Source organism: Eublepharis macularius, chromosome 14 (genome assembly GCF_028583425.1).
Source record: "Eublepharis macularius isolate TG4126 chromosome 14, MPM_Emac_v1.0, whole genome shotgun sequence".
Lineage (NCBI taxonomy): Eukaryota > Metazoa > Chordata > Lepidosauria > Squamata > Eublepharidae > Eublepharis > Eublepharis macularius.
In genome coordinates this window covers 54195353-54220334 of record NC_072803.1, presented here as the reverse complement: position 1 = coordinate 54220334, position 24982 = coordinate 54195353, and the positions used below count along the sequence as shown (strand labels likewise).

At 44.6% G+C, this 24982-nt stretch overlaps 1 protein-coding gene across 1 annotated transcript in view; it reads left to right on the top strand.

Moving 5' to 3' along the window:
- The window catches only part of BRINP1 (BMP/retinoic acid inducible neural specific 1), a 126727-nt gene that overhangs the window by 74285 nt on the left and 27460 nt on the right, over positions 1-24982 (top strand). Inside the window, exons 3-4 of the mRNA XM_054998258.1 lie at positions 15858-16027; positions 24189-24294. Of these exons, the coding sequence (XP_054854233.1) occupies positions 15858-16027; positions 24189-24294 (276 nt within the window). The remainder of the gene's footprint in view (positions 1-15857; positions 16028-24188; positions 24295-24982) is intronic.

Sequence of the window (24982 nt, the reverse complement as noted above, 5' to 3'; positions counted from 1 at the left end):
GCTAAGCGTTCCATCAGCCCCCAGTGCCGAGCTCAAGGGGAGGGAAACCCACTGGGGAGCAGTGTGAGAGAAATGAAGGATTCGTCCTGACGGCAATAAAGAGGAAGATGATGCAAAGAGACCCTCTTGGGAGCATACATTGTTCATGAGCCGAAGTATTTTCCCATTTGGAGACTGCAAGCTCCCTTCCACCCAGGATATACAACTCATCATCCCACGGCAGCCCACAGCTTTCCTCTCTTGTTATAATAATGCAAAAATGACTTCACCCAAAGGGCTCGGAAATCAAAGCACTGGAAGGGGCATTGAGAATTGCTTCCTTGGTGTGGATATGACCTCAAAAGTCTTGCACGGCCTGTGTACTGCCTGCTTTAGGAAGCTTTCATGGTTCAGTTCTAAACTGTGCATTGTGCATGTATGGCATCCTGGGGCCAAGCTACAAGTGCGAATGACACTTGAACGGCAAGTGAACAGACTCACATGTATTCCTCCCTGTTCACTTGTGCTCCACTTGCGCTCCACTTGATCACAAGTGAACAGGGAGGAATACATTTGAGTCTGTTCACTTGCCATTCAAGTGTCATTCGCACTTTTAGCTTGGCCCCTAGATTCAATCTCTGTCATCTGAAGTTTTTAAAGAATCTTTTAGGTAGGAAGTGTTAGGGAAGACCTTTCCCGGATTGAGACCTAAGATACTTGATGGGTCAGTATTGGGCTCACCTGTGCCAGTTCCAGATTTTTGGGGGGGGGCTGCACAGGGACCCCCCAGGCCCAATACTAGGCTCCCCTTCTTACCCTCCCACCCACATGCCCCCCCGGCTGTGCATTTGTCCTTTGCCCACTTACAAGCTCTCTCCCCCACCTGCAGTAAAAAATGAGCAAGCATACAGTAGCAAGACTAACAACATTTGTGGTAGGTTATGAGCTTTCATGAGTCACAGCTCACTAGTATCTGAAGAAGTGAGCTGTGACTCACGAAAGCTCCTACCCTACCACAAATTTTATTCGTCTTACAGGTACTACTGGACTCTTGCTCTTTTCTACTGCTACAGACGGACTAACATGGCTACCCATCTTGATCTTTACCACCTGCAGTCACAGCTGCCCACACTGCCTGCATGCCCTTTCTCTGATGGTGCTGGGTGGTGGGTGCAGCTAGGAGTACCACTGCCACAGCCACCAGGAATGTCGATGCTTTGTGTGCCACCCACCTGTCCTTTGCCAGCAGTGCTAGGCGGCATATGCAGCCGGGACCAGAGATGACAAAGCACTCAGAAGCAGGCAGTGGAAGGGTGTGAGTGCAGGCATCAGAGGAGATGCGTGAGTAGGGAGTCAGCAACAGAAGGCATGGCTCCTGGAAGCTGCCTCGCCTTGCTGTGAGCTGATGCCAGCCCTGCTTCTGGCTCAGTATAATGTGATACTTAAACATGCACACAGATACACACATCTTTAATTCACATACATACGATCTTGGTTCTAGAAGAAGGTCTGTGGCTCAGGAGCAAGAGACAGACTTTGTAGGCAGATGCTCCAAGTTCCAGAGACCCCCAAGCCAAAGAGCTACTATTAATCCAAATAAGTACTAGGTTAGCAGTTGGATCCAGCCAGCTTTTCCCGTTAATCTCACCTAATACTCCTCCATACTATAGTTCTGGCCCCATGTGGCTTTTGGCCATGCAAGTCACATGATCCCCAGCACAGTTTTTTGGTAGTTGAAGAGGACCAGCCAAACAACTGATTGGAGCTAACTCTATATGAATTGATAATCTGAATCCATATAAGAAACTTCATATACTATATAGAGGAGCACAGACCACTGACAGAGTACATGTTTTATATTCAGAAGGTCTCAGATTCAACCTCTAGCTGGATTTCCGGTTGCAGGTGTTGGAAAAGATGCTGAGAACTGCAAGAGATGCTACCACCTGTCAGAGAAAACAATACCAGTCTTGATGGACCAATCTCCTGACTTAATTTAAGGTGCTGTAGCTGATTGTTTTGATGTGCAACTTGTACTCTGGACAAGAGGCTACTGTCAGGACAGAATATGGGGAAACAGAATGGTTTCCAATTGGCAGGGGTTTCAGACAAGGATGCATATTATCTCCCAACCTGTTCAACCTCTATGCAGAGTATATCATAAGGAATGCTGGATTAGATCTAGAAGAAGGTGGAGTGAAAATTGGTGGGAGGAACATTAACAATTTGAGATATGCAGACACCACGTTACTGGCAGAAAATAGTGAAGACTTGAAACGACTCCTGATGAAGGTTAAAGGGGAAAGCGCCAAAGCAGGATTACAACTGAACATCAAGAAGACAAAGGGAGGAACTACTGAGGAACTACACAATTATAAAGTTGACAATGAGGAAATTGAAGTTGTTCAAGATTTTTTATTCCTTGGCTCAATCATCTACCAACAGGGAGACTGCAATGAAGAAATCAGAAGAAGATTGAGACTCAGAAGAGCAGCTGTGAGGGAGCGAGAAAAGATCCTTAAAGATAAAGATGTCTCTCTGGGAACCAAGATCAAGATAATCCAAACTAGGGTATTCCCCATTGCCATCTATGGATGTGAAAGTTGGATGGTAAAGAAAGCTGACAGGAAAAAAAAATGATTCATCTGAAATGTGGTGCTGGAGGAGAGTTTTGCAGATACCATGGACAGCCAATTAGACAAATAAGTGGGTACTAGATCAAATCAAGCTGGAATTCTCCTTAGAAGCTAAAATGACAAGACTAAAGCTATCATACTTTGGTCACATCATAAGAAGACAAGATTCTCTGGAAAAGTCAATAATGCGAGGAAAAGTCGAAAACAGCAGGAAAGGGGGAAGACCTAAAATGAGATGGCTGGACTCAATAAAAGAAGCCACGGCCTCCAGTTTGCAGGATCTGAGTAGGTCTGTTAGCGATAGAATGTTTTGGAGGTCTTTCATTCATAGGGTCACCATAGGTCGGAAACGACTTGACGGCACATAGCACACACACACAGCTCACTGATAGAGTATCTGCTTTGCATGCAGAAGGTCCCAAATGCAGTCTTTGGCATATCTAGTGAAAGGAATCAGATAGCCGGTGATGTTACACTGCTGGTGTGAGAAGGCAATATTGACTTTGAGAGTTCACTTGTATGCTTCACTATAAAGCGGCTTTAGATGTTTGCTCTGTCCCATTTATCTCATATCATGGACCTCAATCGACCAGCCTGTGTTTGAGCAATGCCTGTTTTGGTTGGGAGCTCACATGAACGAATGTTCCTACTTGCAAAACAAAATGAAACAAAACAAAACCCTGCACACAGAAAACTAGAATATCAGGGAGAAGACTAGATTAGACTGTTCTATGAGATATCTATCTAGGCCTGTGCCTGGGTGGCACCAGGTTGCATCTGAGTGCTAACATGATTGAATGCCCCTCCATAGAAAAACACCTCAAAAACTAATATGCCTGGGCTGCTTCTTAACATGCTAGCTTGCTACGTGCAGGGATATTTTTAATGGAGGAATATTTAATCATGAAGTGACATATTCACATAATGGGCTCAATAATGTCTAGATATTAGAGATACCCATAACTCACTGGAAGTAACTGCCTTCTACTCAGATTGCATAAAACAAGGGCAAATTCCAAATCTGAGAAAGAACATATCACTATCAAACTGTCAGTTCTTGCAGCTCATGTTGATGTATCCTGGCTGGCAGTGGCTCTCCGTAGTATCAGGCAGACAGAGGTCTTCCAAAAACCATGCTTCCTGTATCCTTTGCACAAAATGTACACAAATTGGTCACTGCCATTCGGGGGGTAGCAACAAGACTGATGAATCACCAGGCTAGATTCCAAGTACCAGAGCTCCCAGTGGTTTAGAGAAGACTTGTTGGTATTTGTCTGCACCCTAACAATCACCGATTATGCCAGCAGTCTCGGTGGTGTGTTCGATGCTCAAAGACGTTCCATTTTCTGTAAGACGAACAGCTCTCCTAGTGAGTTTAAATATAACTAAACATCTTTGTTACCAACATACGCTATGTAACAAATCACATAAATATCTATGAGCAGAACCACAAGTGACAAAAGGCACAGATTGGACACTTGTCTGCTTCTCTCAAGTTTTGATGGGAAATGTAGGCAGCTTGGCGGAATGTTGGACAAGTGACAGTTGAAAAGTCCATTGGACAGCAGTCAGAGAGCGAAGCTGCGAGACCAGGATGCCTACATTTCCCATCAAAACTTGAGGGAAGCAGACAAGTGTCCAATCTGTGCCTTTTGTCACTTGTGGTTCTCCTCTAAAATACATTTGGTATTGGTTTAGTGGGAATTCCAACATTTTAAAATTTTTACTTTCTCCTGTTAGATTCATAAAATGTTTAGGGGTATGCATCCCTCTGCGTCCCCCCAGAAAAAAAGCACTGCTTGTTAGTAACTACAATTCCTGGGATGGTGTCAAGGAGTCACCATTGACTGAGGAATCCCCAGTTTAGTGCTATTCGCCAGCAAAGAAAGGAGTATTACTGCTAGCCACAGGATCCTCCCCTGGCAAAACTCTCCAGGAGGCATTCATAAGTGTCTTTTTACCCTACACCTTTCAGTCCAAGGAGATCTCCTTCAGTAGCAAGAAGCCTCCTATAATGTTAACTTATTTATCTGTCTGCTTGCTTGTTTAAATATTTATGTCCTGCTTTCCCCTCCTTCCATAGAGGCTCTAAGCTGATTAGTACTGAGTATACCAAATAAGTACTGTGCGAGAAAATTTAAAACCATATAAACAAGCTCCTATGGGAAGCCTCTTGCCCCAGAAGAAATCTCATTGGACTGAAAGCTAAAACAGACCTTTGTTGGACTACCTTTTGGCCTATTTTTGTTGTTGTTATTGGAAAGGCATTCCTAGTAATGGTGGAGTTGCCAGGTCCCCATGCCCTCCCAGCGGGAAGAGGGAGACTCAGTATTCACCGTTACAGAGCTCTTTGCATGTGTGCAAAGTGTGCTTATGCTTTCGGTGCCAGCACGATGATGTCACATCTGGGATGGACATCATTGCATTTTGCACACAAATACTCACATGCTTTGCGCAGGGCCAATTCTAAAAAGGGCCCCTGCGAAGCGCAGAACCACTTCTGTGTGAAGCATGATGATATCACTTCAAGAAGTGATGTCACACTCCGCTGGGAGTTGCACCTGTTGAACGCTTGCCTGGGCTGCCTGCTGGTGGTGGGCAATCGCCATGCAGCTTTCAACCTCCTGCCAGTGGTGGGCAATGGGGAAAACCATTGTCCACCATTGACAGGCACCTAGGAACCCTAAGAACTGAGATAATATCTTATCATTCAAGGCAGCATATTTCATTTTTTAATAATCAGGGTCAGGCTTAGACATGGGCATGGGCAAAAAACAAACAAACCATGAGATTCGTGGTTTGTGGAATTTAACGGACCAAAACCCACGAAATGGCACGGAACTGGGGCTAGTTACGACCTAGTTTGTGGTTCATAGTTCGTGGGGTTTAAATGCCCCTTTCCAGACGCTTAGCAGTGGCAGGGAAAGGGGCGTTTAACGGTTTAAAGGGAATTTTCCTGCTTTGCAAGCAGCAGGTCCCTTTAAACTATCAGCTGGCAGTCGGTGGGGGGGGATCCCCCCTGCTGCCTGCCAGCTGATAGTTTAAAGGGACCTGCCCTTGTAAGTCCCTTAAAGGGACAGTTTAAATGGCCATTTCCCGGGGGTGCCCATTTAAACTGCCCTTGTAAATACAACTCAACAAACCAGTATAAAGTTCATGGACGTTCCAGAAAAGGAGCTTCCACGAACCCTTCAGAGAGCCAGTTTGGTGTAGTGGTTAAGAGCGTGGGAATCTAATCTGGACAACCAGGTTTGATTCCTCACTCCTCCACTTGAAACCGGCTGGGTGACCTTGGGTCGGTCACAGCCCTCTCCGAGCTCTCTCAGACCTACTTTGTAAACCGCTCAGAGTGTAGCATTAAGTTGTCCTGAATAACAACAACAACAACAACAACAACAACAACAACAACAACAACAACAACAACAACAACATTCAATTTATATACCAACCTTCAGGATGACTTAACACCCACTCAAAGCGGTTTACAAAGTATGTTATTATTATCCCCACAACAAAACACCCTGTTAGGTGGGTGGGGCTGAGAGAGATAAGAGCTGTGACTTACACAAGGTCCCCCAGCTGGCTTCAAGTGGAGGAGTGGGGAATCAAACCTGGTTCTCCAGATTAGATTCCCACGCTCTTAACCACTACACCAAACTGGCTCTCTGAAGGGTGGTATATAAATCAAATGTTTTTGTTGTTATTTTTATTTTTTAAAACCTCTGGAGACTGATTACTTGTCTCCTACAGTTTGGCCTGAAGTGATTAACACATCCAGGGACTTTCTATCTGGTGCACCACAGTGGTTCCCTAATTCTGGATCACTCAAAGTCTTCTTTGGATGTGCAAAAAGAACCATGGAGTTCACTCATCCTTCCTCTTCCCATATATTTCTTTATATATACATAAACATAAATGTAAATGTATTCAGGCAAAAAAGGTAGTTTTTTTTAAAAAATATGAAACACAAAAGCCTCCAAACAACATACAGTGTGGGGGAACTGCAACTGGATCTCCTGATATACATAAAATTGAACCAACTTTAGGGGCTATAGTTGAGATTGGAGCAGTGGTATTGCTGAGTACCTAACTCTTCCCCAATGTCCCAGCAGTTGCAATCTGTCAAAGGGAAAAAGTCCTTTACAATATTTGTAAAAATTACAGAAAGCATGTAGAATAATAGAATCATAGGATTGGAAGGGACCTCTAGAGTCATCTAGTCCAACTGCCTGCACAATGCAGGAAATTCACAAATACTTCCCCCCCCCACACACACACACACCTAGTGCCCCTTAATCCATGCCCAGAACATGACAAAACACTATCAGGATCCCTAGCCAAACTAGCCTGGGGGAAAATGCTACCTGACCCTAAGGGGGTGTTTTGCCTTACCCTGGGCATGTAAGATGGGGCCACGAGAACTAAGCACTGATATGTAAACCTTCCTGCCCTCCTTTTCACGATATGCCTATGTTCACAGAATAAGCCTCTGCTTTAAAACCTCCAAAGAAGGGGAGCCCACCACCTCACGAGGAAGCCTGTTCCAACGTACAATGTGTGTGTTTTCAGTAGGAAAAGAGTGCAAGAAGAAGGAATTCAGCTGACCCTCTCCACCAGCCTTTAAATCACAGCCCCTGCCAGTTCATTCTGCAGTTTCATTCGGAGACATTAACAGAGAGAACGTTTGGAGCTGGAAGTTAAGTGAAATTCAGATGAAGCCTCGGGGAGGTTGGGAATCCACCCCTCGCTCTCTGAGAATCTGATGCAGGCTCAGCAGATTTGTTGCCTGCTGAAGGAGTGCCTGTTTTCTTCTGATATGCTGTGCTTGCATATTTATCAATAGAAGGAATTCTACAAGGACAGTCTTAAGTCTCCAGTGCTTTCTCATCCAAAGGAGAATAAATCCTGAAGAACTGCCCTGGAACGTCTCTCTGCGTAGAAGAGAAATATTTACGAGGCCAGTTTGTTTCAGACATTGGGCTCTCCCACCCTCTCCCTTCATCCTCCTGACTTCCCTCTTCTAAAGCTAATACTCAGGGCCAGGGCCGGCTCCAGCGTCGCCGGCACCTGAGGCAGCTTAATGCTGCCTCTGTGCACGTGTGCATGTGCACACTGGACTGCATGATGATGTCACTGTGTGTGACATCATCATGCAGGAGCTGGCGTGCACACGGGGGGGGGGGCTTCCAGCCTTCCCGTTCAGTTGCTCTGTGGGCCAGGTGCACCCGGCCGCCGGCTGTGCCTAGCCTGCAGAGCAACTGAACAGGAGGCTGCACGCTCAGCTGCCCCACGCTGCCACCGCCAGCACGTGCTCCTGGCCGGTGGCGGTGGTGGCAGCTCCATGGTGCGCGCTCTTGCCTCCGGGCCGGCACCCCTCCGGCACACTAGCGCCCCGAGGCGGCGGCCTCACCAGCGTCAATGGGCGGACTGGCCCTGCTCAGGGCCAAGCTACAAGTACTGAATGACACTTGAACAGCAAGTGAACAGTCTCACATGTATTCCTCCAGCCTGCCTTCCTCTGCTTACAACAGAAATAGTATTGAGTGATTGCTGAGATGCACACACTCAATGATAGAGTGGGCAGAGCTGAGAGCTAATTTGCAACGAATACCCTGAAGGGAAGATGACTTTGAATACTGTGCCCACTTAATAAATGAGAAATTAGGACTTAATAATGCAGCAAAAATCTATTAACCCTTCCTGATTGCTGCTGCTGGCTCTTTCCATGCCAAATAAGCTGCTCTTTTCCCCCACAGTCTTCTCTGCCTCTGCACATATATTAGGGGTAACATACGTAAAACACCAGAGGTGTAAAGGAAAAAGGTCAGATCACCTGGACCTGCCTCTGCTTAGTTGTGAGCTGTCCCTCGAGCAAGGCTGGAGAGATGGCATACACATTTCCTAAAGAAATAAATTAATAAATACTTGGAGCTAAGCCCACGCTATTCCCCAGCCCAGATTCCTCCTGGCCATTTTTCTGATGTTCTAATTATTTTAATGGGCACTTTTTTCAACAGAGCACTTTCTTAAAACCCAAAAGGAATTAGCGCTCAACCCAGATCAGCTCACATCTTTTTTTGCAAACATCCCCACTGAACATTTGAAAAAGTTTGGGCCTCAGTGAATGTTTGAGAGAAGGTTCACAAATGCGTGCCTGTGAATACACAAGTAAAGTTAACAAAATTTGTGGTGGAGCATGAGCTTTCGTGAGTCACAGCTCACTTCTTCGGATGCCTTCAGAAGAAGTGAGCTGTGTGACTCACGAAAGCTCATACCCTAGCACACATCTTGTTTGTCTTATAGGGGCTACTGGACTCTTGATCTTTTCTACTGCTACGGACCGACTAACACGGCTACCCATCTTGACAAATAAAATTGTTCATCTTCTTTTCCTCTCCATCCCCAAGCCACAGATTTTAGGAGTGCATCAGGGCTGGCATCGGCACACCCTGAGGCAGTTCCCAGGGCCCACAGCTTTCCACAGGCCCCACTGCCATGGCATACCCATATGCCCCACCCCTGCCCTCTGACCACTTCCACTTCTGGCTGCACAAACTGCCTATTGCCATCAGAGGAAGGGCGTATGGGCAGCGTGTGTGTCTGCTAGTGCAGTCAGTGGAAGAGCTTATAAGATCGCAGGTGAGAAATGTCAGATGGATAGGTGATGGAGGAGGGGCAGTAGGGTTGCCATGTCGTCTTACTCTCCCAGCATGGGGGGGAGGCACTTGTGTGTGCATGCTCCCAAAGGGCGTGCAATGACATCACTTCTGGAAGTGCCGTCATCGTGCTCGGCAGGAGAGTGCCCGCTGCGCTCTGGCCCAGGAGATTTTTGCTTCCCAGGCCCATTCCACAGAGCTTTTTCTCCCCATGTGGGGGGCAAAGGTTGGGAACGGAGAATCCTCCACCCCCATGGGGGGACTGGCAGCTCTAGCGGGGATGGAGCAAGTGGGATGGGAAGGAGGAGTGATCTGTTAGTGTGGCAGCATGCAGGGCACTCTTTGCTTGGCACCCTCCAAAATCTGGAATTGGCCCTTTGGATTGTAATCTCCCCCATGGAATAGACCTTTCAAAAGAGGCTAGGTATATTTTCCATGTAAAGTACTCTTTCCCATCTTCCCCAAATTGACTTTCTGCAAACATTGGTGGAGATTGTTGTGTTTGCCACCTCCTAACACTGAAACGGAGCTTAGGACAATGCAGTCCGAAGCAAAGTTGCCCCTTTCCAAGCCCATTTATTTCAAGGTGCTTAGACAGATATAACTTTGTTTCGGATTGCATTCTGAGGATGGTACAGTTCCCATTAACCACAGCAATCCAGCAGGTTCTAAGTATATGCCGACAGCAGCTACCAGCTGGCTGTGATATTGAATGCTGCCAACTGCACATTCACAAATACACTTAAAATGCCGTTCATTTAAAATTGTGAACAATATGAGCATGTTGAGGTGCGCAACGTGAATGAAAACAAGTTTTGCAAACAGAGTGAGTTTGATTTTTGAACTCTAGAGTCACGGAGTTCAAAGTCTTAACAGCACAAGTCTTCAGAAGCTAAGGGGCAGGGAGGTGATTTCCACTGATTCACACATTCCTCTGCAGACACCCACTTTGTCACCATGCTGTTCGTGAGAGCACATTAATCTCCAGGAACAAAATTCCAGGGTTCTCAGAGCTAAACTACATGAGACGAATTACATGAGGATGCTCAAGTGAAGGGAGACGCAATGTTAGCCAGGAAGCGTTGTTTAAATTTCACCTCTCTCTACAGAGCTGGCAAAGATCACTCCTCAGAGGGTTTGTTAATATCACCTCTCTACAGAGCTGGCAAAGGTTGCTCCTCAGAGGGTTTGTTAGTAATTGACAGAGCCTTCTGGGAGGCAAGAGGAAATTAACAAACCCTCTGAGGAGTGATTTTTGTCAGCTCTGTAGAGAGAGGTGAAATTTAAACTACGCTTCCCAGCTAACATTGCATCTCCCTTCACTTGAGCATCCTCGTGTAATTCGACTCGTGTAGTTTAGCTCTCAGTGAGCTGTAGCAGAAGGAGGAAGTGGTACAGTCCCATTCAACAAAGTCCATCAATGGTTGGATACATGCCATTATTTGCAACTCAAATACTCTGTTGATTCAGGATGGGGCAGTGATTTGGTGGACGGAACAGGTTGCAGACTGGCCAGTCATTGTATCTGGATAGTCTAGCGGGCTGCAATCAGAATCCTTATTATTCTGTTCCCAGAGGACAATGTCGTCTTGATCCTTTATGTGATTGCTTCAATTGTTAGCTGAGTATACAATCCTGGGGAGCAGATGAATGGCCCACCTTATCCAGCATCTCACTTCCCACAGCGGCCAACCAGACACTTCAAGCAAGCCGAAAAAGCACTGTGAGGAGTCTCCCACCACAATAACACTTGAATTTAAAAGACGATAAGAGATGTTTGTATTCAGAAAGTCATGAGTTTTTTGACAAACGGCCTCGTTTAGTTTACCATGTTGAAACTTAAACATGGTTTTGAAAACCAAATGTCCACTATCTCTAGCACTATGGTGAAGAGTGATCTTACCATTCTTGTATTTTGCCTAATGCCTTCTAGAAAGCATATTGCAATGTACCTTATGCTTTAAGGTACTGTTCACGTATGTTTGCTGATGCTGAAGAACAGGTGAATTTTTTTTTTAGCACCAATTTCTGTAAATGTTTGGCTAAAGGTAGAGATTACCGGTCAGAAGTACTTCATTTTTCTTTCTAATGACATCGGGTGTGTTATATAGACAACAGGTTTCTTTGGGAAGCTGCAAAAGATGACAGAAATTTAATGGACTCTATGTCCTTGATTGTTAACTGGATAAATCCTAAGGCTTTTTGTACTAGAATTTGGAGATGTGATTTTTTTTTTACTTTGTTTTCTGTTACAGACTACAATTTTTGTTATGGCTCCAGGCTAAAGCAAAAGAAAATTAAACTGATTGATTGAATAGACAATATGAAGTTTCCAGCCTCTTTGAAATAAGACACAAGACATTTTAAAAGTAGACTAGCACTGTTATTTATTATGATTTTAAGGCAGTATTATTCACCACACGATTCAGGCAGTGCTTTCCCCAGTGTAAACTTTTTGGTACAGATGTGTGAAGAAAAGACCCTGTCTAGACATTGGCATGAATCGCATTACGAACCAAAAAAAACCCAGGAACCTCCTGATCGTCTGTTCACGAACTGGCAGTTCGTGAGGGTCCATGGCCAACAAACCAGCATTCGTTGGAAGCCCAGTTCATTGTGTTCGCCCATGGTTCGTGAAGCCAGACAGTCAGGCACCATCAATCAGTTCCCTTGGAAACGGAGCAGAGGGAATGCCTGAACTCTGTCTGCACTCCTTCTTTCGCCCTGGAAACCTGAATCAAAGCCCAGCTTACCTTGATTGGCAGGTCTTCCTTCCAACCATGGAGCTGCAAATTGTTTACAATTGGTTACATGTGAGAAGACACCTGGGGGGAGGGAGGGGGAAGGGAGGTGTTCTGTAGCCATGGGCACTCCAATCTGCAAACCCTGATAGGCAGTTCTGATGGCCAACTCCTTATACACTGGGCCAATGTCAACTGGTGACTCTAATTGTATCGAATAGGAGTTTCCTAGGGGCCTTGGATTGGAGAGGGTATAACTCCAAGATCCCTATTGCAATCTTGACCAAGATTGGGTGCTGGCTGGAGGAGAGACTGCTAAACACTCCCTGTGAATATGGGCTCTCTTAAGTCCAACGGGGGCCATTCTGATGCCCACGAACCACGAACTTCAAACTGGTTTGTCAGCGGGAAAAGTTCATTGTGGTTCGCTAGTTCATGTTCGTTGGCGGCACCGAACCATGAACCGCTGGTTCATTAAATTTTTTTGGTGCCCATGTCTAACCCTGACTGCTTTGGCAACATCCTTGTGTATGTGAACAGCTTTCCAAGAGCTAACAGCTGCCACCATATGGAACAATGTAACTTAAGGATCCTGTGATGTGTGATCGGGCCATCAGTTCACATGTAATGCAATCACTGGTGTCACATACTGACTAAGAGGCTGAGCTCTGAATTGGATAAAAAAAAATAGACCTTCTGTATGGAGCTCTGCAGCTTTATGTCAACCCGCTTCAACGTTCTACCCTCTGGCATTTCACAGGGGCCTTCTTGAGTGCTCCTAATATTTGTACTCTTATAGCAAGATAGCTGCCTCACCCACCATTTCACATTGCTGAAGGCATTTCTCTGCCTGCTGTATGGAAAAATCTTTTTTTAAAAAACCAACAGATTAATTGTATGAGATGGAACATCCTTGTTAGGATTACTAGGCCTCAGGCTTTCACCCTCAGAATGAGGTTTTGGACTTGCTCTCAGAGCCTCAGGACAGCTGGTGGCCATCTTAGGCAATCCGTGAATCCTAGGCTTCCTGTTTGCTCACTGGGAGTGAGAGACCTCCAGGCCCAGCTCCTGTTGCCCATTGGCACTCCAGCAGTTGTCAGGAGAAAAACAAAAACATGCTATCAGGCAATGATGTTAGGTCGCTTCCAGGGAAAACCTGGATTTGACATCACATTGCTCTAGGAATCATTTATCACAGAATCAAAAAGAGTCCAGTAGCACTTTTAAGACTAACCAATTTTATTTTATTGTAGCATAAGCTTTCGAGAATCAAGTTCTCTTCATCAGATGCATCTGATGAAGAGAACTTGATTCTCGAAAGCTTATGCTACAATCAAATAAAATTGGTTAGTCTAATTGGTTAGTCTTAAAGGTGCTACTGGACTCTTTTTGATTTTGCTACTACAGACTAACACGGCTAACTCCTCTGGATCTATTTATCACAGAGTTTCTGATTATTTCTATCTGAAGAAGTGAGCTGTGGCTCACAGAAGCTCATACCCTACCACAAATTTTGTAAGTCTTACAGGGGCTACTGGACTCTTGCTTTTTTCTGGTGATTCCTAGAGAGGTGTGACATAACTTCCAAGTTTCCCATAGAAGTGATGTAATACTTTCACCTACTGGTGACCCTTCCCCCATTTCCCTGCTGTCCTGGACCCCTGCTGGTTGCCAGCTGTTGCACTCTAACCAGAGTTCCCAGGTGCCTGCTGGTGGCAGACAATCTCCTGGTGGTTTGCCAGATTGCCTGCCAATAGGTGGCAAACAATGAGAGGTTACAAGCCACCCAGTGATTACCTGACACCAGCAGGCAACCTGCGCAAGCACGCTACAGGTGTAGTCCCAATGGGGAGCGATGACATCACTTCCTGGAATGATGTCATTCTGCTTTGCAACAAGTGCTCCTGTGCTTTGTGGGTGCCAGTTCTAAAAGAATTGGCCCCACTCCAAAGATCTCTGTGCCAGTAAGTAGCACCAATACCCCTGCCAGGAAGATATGGGGATCTGGCAGCCCTAACCCTAGCTAAGCCACACTCTTGAGGATTTCTTGTAAGACTTCTTGGTTTGTGGTAATTACTGTGCTAAATGAACGAGGATCTGCCAACCTCCAGGTGGGGTCTGGAGACCTCCCAGAATTATAACTGTCTTCAGACTACACAGATCAGTTGTGCTGGAGAAAATGGAGGCTTTGGAGGGTGGACTCTATGGGATTCTACCTGACTGAGGTCCCTCCCTTCCCCCAAACCCTTCCCTCCCAGGCTTCACCTTCAAATCAACAGGAATTTCTTGTTCTGGTGCTGGCAACCCTAGAGGCTCTCCAGACTATTGCATCAACTAATGTACACAAGTATGGGCCTTTATGGAACAGTATCCTCAGGGAGGTATGTCTGACCCCCTCCCTGTTGATCTTTGGGGGTCAGCCGAAGATTTTTTTGTTTAGGACTGCTTTTAATTAACTTTGTTTCTATATTTCTTTGTTTCTATTCTTGTATCCTGGAACTATAATCAAACTTAAAATTTCTGAGTATTATAAACAGCTCGACTACATTTTATGTTTAGTGCATAGTTAGTCACCATTTTGTTGCATTTTATTGTACGTAGTGGATAGGCCATTTCTTTAAAGCCATGTCAGGGTACCCATTCAGAGATACCATGTGATACCATTTCTAGTGGTGTGTGGAAGTAGTACCATTATGATTGTTCTTAAGTGTGGGATCACCATGACACCCTCAAACACCAACCCTATAACATCACCATACACCTCATGGGATGTTTTGGTTGCTCTTATTATATAAGTCAAACACATTCTGTGAAGTTTGCTATCTTGGATAAATGGTTACAGAGGAAGATGGAAACGAGACCTTGCCATTTTGTCTCTGTACATGTACACTTTCCTTTACAAATGTATTTGCTGGAGTTAAGATTCATTCATTCATACATTTAGCTTCCCAAGATCACCCCCCAAAATAAGAAGGTAAAAGAGTGACAGTGTTTAGGAGAAACAAAATTTAGGGTCTGTCCCTGGTAAATTGGGAGAATTGGAGAGAATGCACATAATATTGACCAGCCTTCTAAGTTTGTTTTAAGTGTATATGTGCATTGAAGAACATTGAAAATGTCCATGTGTCAAAGAGCAGAACAGTGGCAAGAAAACAACTATGGAAACATAATGAACGGCGGGGGCTAAGATGCTGCTCTAGGTTGTAGAGCGCTTTTCAGACACTAAACCTAAATGATTCCATACAAGTTAGAAACATGCCTTTTGATAGTGCAAGATTCAAATCTAGTCACCTTAAAGACCAACAACATTTCCATGGTATAAGCTTTTGAAAGTCAAAGCTTCCTTCATCAGATATCTCAGAGAGCTATGACTCTCGCAAACTTATTGCCTGGAAATTTTGTTGGTTTTTAAGACCCTACTTGACCCTTCTACTGCAGACAAAGATGGCTACCCACCTGAAATTGTCTTTTAAAGCAAAGTTCAGGTGCCTTCAGGATTCCATCCATTTTTCTAAATCCCATGCATTATCCCATCAGTTCTGGGTCCTCGTACTCCTGAAAAATATGTCAAGTAATTGGCAGGATTAAATAGGCCAGCTGTGATCTGAGGGCCAAGCTACAAGTGACAAATGACACTTGAATGGCAAGTGGATTGAGTGGAGCGCAAGTGAACAGGGAGAAATACACTTGCCGTTCAAGTGTCATTCGTCACTTGTAGCTTGGCCCTGAGAGTTGTATCTTGGGTGCTTTTCAGTCTCTTATCCCTGCTCCTGATTTCTATACTTGAACAGTCAGTAATGATTCCAATGTGGTGATGCTTTCCCTCCCTCCCCTTTCCATTCTAGGAGAGGAGGCTTTGACCATGTATATGGACAAAAGCCGACTTGACCGAAAGTCAGGCAACGCTACCCAGAGCGTAGAGTCTCTTCACCAGCTTGCCTCCTCCTATTTCGTGGACCGGGATGGAACCATGAGGCGTCTCCATGAGATCCAAATCTCCACTGGAGCAATCAAGGTAAATCTTCAACTACAATCTGGAACAGCTCACTTGGGAGAGCTTTAGGCAAGCAGTCTCTAGGTTGTTGGGTTCCAGCAGTCTTGAGGTGGGGGAGAGGCTTTGGGCCAGTGGTGGAGAACTTGCTTTATCCTTTATGGTGATCCCTGTTGGCACTTCCAGTTAAAGGGTCTCAGGGCATAGTTGGAACAAATTATTTTCCTGAGATTGTGGAGAGGTTATGTCCATTAAAGAATGCAGTACCTCTGTAGATAGATGAAGTGATGGTCTGACTTGGTATAACTAACTTCTTCTACATGAACATGCCTGTCCACTTTGGAGGTTTTGTTTCGAGTGCCCTTGCCATCCAAGGTTAAATGGGTGGCAACCCAAGAAAGGGCCTTCTCTGTTGTGGCACCAAAATTTTGAAACTCCCTCCCCAGAGATGTTCATCTGTCTCCCTCTGTCTTCTGCTAGCAGGTGAAGACATATCTGCTTCCTATGGTATTCCCCAGTAAATTCTTATTGGACCTCCTCTGTGGTTATGTCTGCATGTCTGATTGTTTTTTTTTTATTGTTAAATATTTATATACATTTTTATTTTCAATACTATTTTAACGTTTTCAATCTACTAATGTCTGTTGTTCATTGCCTTGGGGAACCAATTTGGTTGGAAAGGTGGCATATAAATGTTGAGAATGAATGAATGAATGAATGAGACAGCTTCATATGTTGCCAAGATAATCTGCCCAGTAGTAGAAAACCGCCTTGGATGCAGAACAGTCTAGAATAGATTAGCGCACAATCCTAAACAGACTTCCATCCTTCTAAACCTATTAACAATGAATCTAGAAGGGAACAACTCTTCCTAGGATGGCTCTGTTCATCGTTGGTATCTGAAGTTAAAAGATCTCAAGTAGAAAGTGTTAAGATGAGCTTTCACTGCCCAGATAGCTTCTGGACCAATACTGTGCTCAATGAACCAATGTTCTGACTAAGGCAGATTCATGTGTGATGATTCCAGGGCTGTTTCCACGTGGCTTACCTTCCCTTGGAACGACCCAGAACATCACGCAAAAACCGCAGAAGATCGACATCGCACAAATCTTGCGCGAGAAAATGTGATCTTCCGTGTTTTTTGCGCTATGTTCCGTGTCGTTCCGAGGGAAGGTAAGCCATGTGGAAACAGCCCAGCTTAGTTTCTAAGTATGGTGGATATTCTTTCGCCCCTGATGAAGTAATCTGATGAAACACCACAGTCAAGCCGGTGCTGTGTGTAGGGCAACTTGACATGCCTTTGGCTTTCATCTGCTCCACCTGAAAAATTATTGAAAGGACTTTTTTACAACTTACTTTGTAATCTTTTATGGAAGCTTACCTGTGGGATGTTCTTCCTGACTGTATTTGTGCTGCACCATCATGATACTAGAATTGTTTGAAATTTACCTTCCATTATTATGTTGACTATGGCTGATTCCGCACACGTTGGATAATGCACTTCCAATCCTCTTTAAAGATCATTTGGAACTGAATTTTTCGTGCGTGAAACAAAAAATCCACTTCCAAACAATTGCTAAAGTGCCTTGAAAGTGCATTATCTAACATGTGCGGAATCAGCCTATGTGAGAAATTTTGACTATATATGAAGATAATATTCTGTATTTAATACATGCCTCTTAACAAACTTCTTGAGTTTGTTAATTAGCAATTGCTTCCTACTCGTGCGTTTTCACTTTCTAGCTGTTGATTTTGAGTAGGTACCTCCCTTTGTTGCTGGTTAGTTTCTAGGAGGTGCATGGCTCAACAATAAAGCATATGCTTTGCATGCATGGGTTCAAGAGGACTCTGTGAGTAGGGTTGGGAAACTGCTGGACATTTGGGGGATAGAGCTGGGGCGGGTGGAGTTTGAGGAGGGGAGGGAGCTCAACAAGGTACAATGCTATTCAGTCTACTCTGCAAAGCATCCGATTTCTCCAGTGGAACTGAGCTCTGCAGTCTGAAGATCAGTTGTAATTCTGGGATATCTTCAAGCCCCAAGCCCACCTGGGGGTTGGCAAAACTATCAGTGAGTCCGAGAATTGGGTTTGATGGACCAGTAATTCGACTCCATAGACACACACACACACACATATTCATACATTCACATATCTGGAGAGGACCATCGTTCACTGGTGGAGTGCGCGTTTTACATGCAGAAGGTCCTAGGATTAGCCCTTGACATCTCCAGTGAATGGATCTCAAGTGCAGGAAAAAGAGATGTTAGAGTTCAGAGGAAAACATGGGGGGATGGGTTTCACTTTTCGCTGTTGCCTTCCTCCCCTCCCCCACCCCTGCCCAGTTTTTCCAATGCGGGGGAAATGGAGTAGCACTGAAGAAAGTCTCCCATGATTTTTTTTCTTTATGCGTGAGAAAAACCTTGTCCTATAAAGCATTTCACTCATTCCAAATATACAGTATGAAAAAGTCTGAGGACTTTTCCAATGGAAATTTTGGGGAGGATTGGGGGAAAAAATGTTTAAATGTAAATAATTTGGGTAACGATTAATATGCTATGATGTGTTTCATGATGCATTAAGAGTTTAGTGTTTTTAATATTAAAAAGTTTAGCTTAACATCCAAACATGGTGGCAGTCCTACCGATTGTGACTCTATGAGAGTTTCTGCCCAAATAATGTGCTTTCTTTTGCTTACTACAGAATTTGTTTCCTACCTTCAGCTCTACCCACCTACCCTTCAAGTAGCAGAAATTAAAACCATGTTCTGTGGTAGCAGAGGATATAGCAGTTTGCACCTTTTTCTCAACTACTGAGCATACTTGCAAATGAAGATATTTATATTTTTAAAATCCATAAAAATACCAATGCTACAAGTTTATTTGCTAAGTTAATAAGTTTAAAAAGATTTTAGTTTGATAGGAAAGTAAATATTGCATGTATTTCAATTACCCCCAAAAAATCTGGTTTTTTTTTCTTCCTGAAAGACTGCTGAAAAAACATATTTTTCCTCATGACTTCAAAATTTCTGGACATTTTACATCTCTAGTTGGGAAAGATCTCGGCCTGAAATGCTGGGGAGTTGCTGCCATTCAAAGTAAACAAAGCTCAGCTAGACAGATTGGTACGCCTGGCTTAGTAGAAGGCACATTCATACGTTCATGGCTTACCAATTAACCAAAAGCAGGTGTGCCCGTTTTTATCTGACTGTTGAGGATACACAACAGACATGACAGGAAAGAGTGATGGGCACCCTGGGGGCACTGCAGAACAGGATGGCAAGCAGCCCTTGCATGACTGGAACAAGGTGAAGAGGATCCCCTTTGTACTGACAGAGGTGCTTGTTCAATGGCACACGTGTTCCCATGGAGCCTTTTGTGCTGGGGCTTTACTTGGAATTCTTTTCATTGATTCTCAGGTGCATGAGTGACAAGTTGCAATAATACACCATGGACAAAAGGCATCCAGCTTGAAGTGGCTGGGGACACCAAGCTAGGCATGGGGAGGAGGGGGAGGGACAAAGGAAGTGAAAAAAGACTCCCAAACAAAAGCCACTTCTTTTCTGGAAAGCGGTCTGCCATTGCTGGAGGAGGGGGGGGGGAAATGAAGAACATTCATTCAGCCATTGACCATTGAAGTTATCACAGCTGGTAATTTCTCCTGCCCGAAATAAAAGGTTTGGCCTCCGTGATCACACTGGAGTCAATAGCTCGAGATGCTTTCTTTGCAAAGACTGAGAATCTTGCCTTTCTCCTGATAGATCCTTCTAAACCCCTCTGATGTTTGCTGGAGGAAAACTAGATGCGTTTCAGCCATGTTTCATATATAAAGCTGCCACTGGTCCCTCTTAAGTTATTTATTCTGACAGGCTGTGGCCTGGGGGAGATATAGGCATTTTCCAGCCCTGCTGCTAGAAACTCTTAAACCCAAGACCTTGGCAAGCAAAGCGTCTGTTTTACCTCTGAGCTTTGATGCTTCTGCGTTCAGCCGAGTAATCAGTGCAGCGCATGAACCTGTGAAGTTACCCTGCTGAATTAGCCCATTGAACCAGGTTTTGCCTGTTCTACCTGGAGATCTTTTCCCAGTCCTGCCACCTTAGATCTTTTCACTGGAAATACCAGAAATGGAACCATGGCTGCTAAAGCAAATGCTCTGTCACTGGGCCATGATGCCTCCACCTTGTAGTAGCGAGTAAGAATTTGAGGGTGAAATAGCAAAAGCCAAAGACACATGATTCCGTTCCATGCTCAGCTGGAAAAGGTTAGAACTTCTAATGTCAAAACATGCTGATTCCTATAGTCCGGAAAGCACATATTAGCATGCACCTGTTATAGGTTAGCACATTTTTTTCCAGTTCACTTCCTGAAAATTAGGATCAGCTATGATTGTCACTATTTGAGAATCAAGATGGTGTACCTGTTGACTGCACATTACACTCACATAGGGATCCCAGGTCCCCTGGAGGGGATGGGAGATTCCCCGCTCCCACCATCCACCCCCTGCCACCACTCACCTGGCCAGCAGGGGGAGGTGGGAAGTGGGAAACAGGCCTCCCGGGTCCACTCCCGGGGCGGGACAATGACACTCCTGAGAGTGACATCATCATACTACCCCAGGAGCGCTCCCACACTTTGCATGCTGTAAAGTGTGCGTATGAGAAACAACAAAAAAGTGAGCTCTGGATCCTCCCTCCAGGAGGGTAAGGAGACCTGGAAACCCTACACTCACAACAGCCATGGGAGTAGAGTTGCTAACCTCAAAGTGGGGCCTGGAGGTCTTCTGAAATTACAAATGATCTCCAGACTACAAAGATCAGTTCCCCTGGAAAAAATGGCTGCTTTGGAGGGTGACCTCTGTGATATTATTTATACTCTGCAGAATTCTTTCTTCTCCCCAAACCCTGTCCTCCCCAGGCGGCAACCCCAAATATCCAGGAATTTCCCAACCCAGATTTGACAACCCTATCTGAGAGTCAGTTAAGCCTAGGAGATAGTAATTGGCCCAGATTATCCAGGGAATTTCATAAAGGGATGTAAAAGCATACCCTTTTTGGTTTGTTTTTGTGCTCATAAGTTAAAGCAGTGAGCCTTTTCTTCCAGGGCACATTAGGAAATTAAAATGGCACAGGAACAAACCAGACTGTGTAGATCCTTTGGGGCCGCAGGTCGACACTGCAGGGTCCAGATCTGGCCAACAGTACCAATAATGGGAATCAGTTGTTGATAGCTCTTGGTGCTGCTGACCAGGTATGAGTTGGGTGGCCCCAGCAGACCTACTGGGGCTTGTCTCTGCTTGCTTCTGATATCCAGTGGCCCTCAGTGAGCCAGTGTGACTTTCTCTGTACATTAAATAGCCAGGCCACTGTTTCACTTTTCACCCATTTCATTGCTGGTGTTCCCAAATTTCTGGTTTTCTTTACGGCAACTCAGTGCTATTTTTACATCCTTTATATGCAACTGATGCAAAAATAACATTAAAAATTGCAGTGGGGGGAATTCTGGCATGAGAAAATGGGACAAAAATAATGACTCAGATTTTATTCGTGCAAGCAAAAAGCAAAAAAAAAACCAAAGTGGAGAATTCCGCGTCCAAGTAGCAGGACTGCAAAATTTAGTAGCATCTGTATTTTCATGGCTTAAAGGGGATTGGAACCTAGATCTCCCATGTTTATGTCCAACAAATATACTGGCACTGAAATCCGTTCTGATGCCAAACATCCTAGCAAAATATTGGCGCAATATTATTTAGTATGCACAAATGTTGATTTCAATTTTTTTTTTAAAAAAAATACAAGTATATTGCATTTAAAATGTGGATACTTTATTTCTGGAAATAATAATATAACACTGTCTGCTCCTCTGAGCTCAGCAGAGAATGAGAAGATAAAAGTGTAGATAGAATTTTATTTTTATTTTACTTCTCTTATATTCTGTCTTCCTCTCCAGTGAGGACCGAAAGCAGCTTACATTATTCTCTTCTCCTCCATTTTGTCCTCACAACAACCCTGTGAGGTTGCTTAGGCTGAAAGTATGTGACCGGCACAAGGTCACTCAGCAAGCGCCCATGGTAGAACGGTGTACTGAACCTCAGTTGGCCAGATCTTAGTCTGTCACTTTTGCTCCTACCCCACACTGGGTCTCCCAGATTGACTGCTCCTTGGAGGCATGGTCATGTATTTTTGCTTGTGTAGCACTGTAACGGGTCACATGCAGTGAAGGGAATTTATAGGTATTAACATAGCACACAATCATTATATTATCACATATCACACTGGTTCCAGTAGACAACTGATCCAACTGAATCAGGGCCGTTTCCAGACGGCTTACCTGCCTCCGGAACGTTGCACCATGTTGCGGGGAAAACGCGAAATATCGTGTTTTCTTGCACGAGCTTTGCGCGACGTCGCACAAAACTTGCGCAAGAAAACGCGATATTTCGCATTTTCCCCACAACATGGTGTGATGTTCCGGAGGCAGGTAAGCCTTCTGGAAACGGCCCAGGACAGAAGGAACCTTTGGGGCAAACCCAGATGGCAAAACCCTTGAATCAAATTGCAAGAATAGAACTTGAAAAGGTTTACAGTTTGAAAAGTCAAATTGTAATTGTCTCTTCTGTGGTAGTAGTGACTAGACATGGGCACGAACAGCATTACAAACGGAAAAATCCCACGAACAGCCCATCTGTCTGTTCGCAAACAAGCTGTTCGTGAAGCTCCATTCTAAATGAACAAGTGGTCATTGCAAGCCTCATTAGTTGCCTTCGTCAGCCATTCGTCAAGCCAGACAGTCTGGGGCCTTTCAAACAATTCCCCTGGCAATGGCAGGGACTGAACTCTGTCTGAACTCCTTCTGGCTTTCCTTCTGGCTTTAACCCTTCAAAGTACTTCCAGCAGAGAGTCCCGTTTTTGCCACTGTGAAGAGAAAATGATAACAAAGGGGGAGACCCATGCATCATGCCTTTCCTGGGGTGCAATCTCTCTGAAACTTGGAGGGTCTTCAGAGGACAGTGAGGACTATGTCCCCTGCAAATTTGGTGGGTATTGGACATTGGGAAGGTCACTTTTGTAACCCCTCAAATTAGCTTCCAGCAGAGAGCTAGTTTTTGCCACTGTGAAGAGAAAATGACAACAAAGGGGTGGATGACCTATGCATCATGCCTTTCCCGGGGTGTAATCTCTCTGAAACTTGGAGGGTCTTTGGAGGACAGTGAGGACTATGTCCCCTGCAAATTTGGTGGGTATTGGACATTGGGAAGGTCAGTTTGTGGGGTGTTTAAAGGGCACTGCCCCTTGCACATGGCAGGAAAGAGCCCTTTAAACTATCAGCTGGCCGGCAGCAGGGGGGAAATCCCCCTGCCGCTGGCCAGCTGATGGCAGGGGGATTCCCCCCACCATCCCCCCTGGATGGCAACGAACAACGAACAGCTTGTTTGGGTTTTATTTTCCGTCCGTGCCCATGTCTAGTAGTGACTAGAGTCACTGGGTTGCTTTTTCATGCCCTTTTAAACCTGTTAGAATTTGTCCTAGATCAAGATCTCTTTTTGGCCTTATCTTTATTTAAAAGATTATTTTCTTCCTGATTTTGTAGTGTTGTTGGCTTTGATTCCTTTTGTTTGTTATTGTCAGTGATTATTCTTTTTGAATGTTTTATCTGATACAAGATTGATGAAAAAATATGGTTTAAAAGTGCATTAAGAGAAAGTGGTGCAAGAATGGAGAACTTACAAATTCATTTTTGTAAGGGAGAAATAAAATCAAAATGGGGGGATTTGAATTGAACCACAAAACTTCCAAAAATTTGGCCTTCTCTTTAAACTAAGCATCCCAAAATAGGCACCTCCTCAGGGGGGTGGAGGTTATGTAAAAAAATATCGATACGCTTGAGTTGAACAAGAATTTTAAACCTAGCACTTAAAGCTTCAGGCACCAGGCAGATAACCATTGGGAAGGTGTTCTTGTACTACAAGATGCCACTACAGAGAAGGCTCTGTCTCTGGAAGCCACCCACATTACTTCATATGGTGAGGACACACTGAGAAGTGCTTCAGAATATGACCTAAGTTGCCAGGCAAGTTTGTATGGGATGAAATTGTCCTTCAGGTCCAAGACCACTTAGGGCTTTAGTTTATTGGCAGAAGTTGCTGGCTGCATTAAATGATTTTGCTTTACTTTGATCTCTTGCCCACCCTAGGTAACAGAAACTCGGACAGGCCCTTTGGGCTGTAACAGTTATGACAATCTGGACTCTGTGAGTTCCGTCCTTCTGCAAAGCACTGAGAGCAAACTCCATTTGCAAGGTAAGGAGAGAGAGAGAGAGCTGTTATTTCAGAAGGGAAGAAAATGAAAGTCGAACTGGCATCTGTTTCTCTTCTTGCTGCAGCTGGGAACCTGGAGGTCAAAAATGCCTTGGCATTGCTCCAACATGTGACATCAGTTCTGCTGTGAAACTGGAAGTGACATCATCACACTGGGGTGATGCTGTCGGATTTGCCCCAAACTCAACCACAGAGTGAATCCTAGAATGTTAACCTGACACAAGGACATTACTTCCAGTTTTGCAGCAGAAGTAACATCAGATGTGGTATGCCACTGGTGAGCGCCCTCCCCTCATTTGCCCCCACTGGCTTCTGAAGTGATATCAGGGAACAGGGGCCAATGTCTGGAAGTCTCCAACTATAGCTGGAGACCTGTCCCCTATGCTCTTCTCTCCATAGTGTCCTGTTGATTCCATATTGTCTCCACTCTTATCACACCTGCATCATTTTCAAGAAATGGCTTTGGGTGTTTGCAATTCTGTCATCAAAAGCTCAGAGCTGGGTCTGAAGGACAAGATAAAGACCAGAGAAGCTAATCTACTTTTAGAAACATGTTTCTAGTCCTTAAGGAAGTGAAAATCAGTATCAAGTCAAGTTATTAGGCCTGGTTTTGATGTCTTTTCCAAAATCAAAACAGATTGTGAATCTCAAGTGGTCAGTGCAGCAGGAA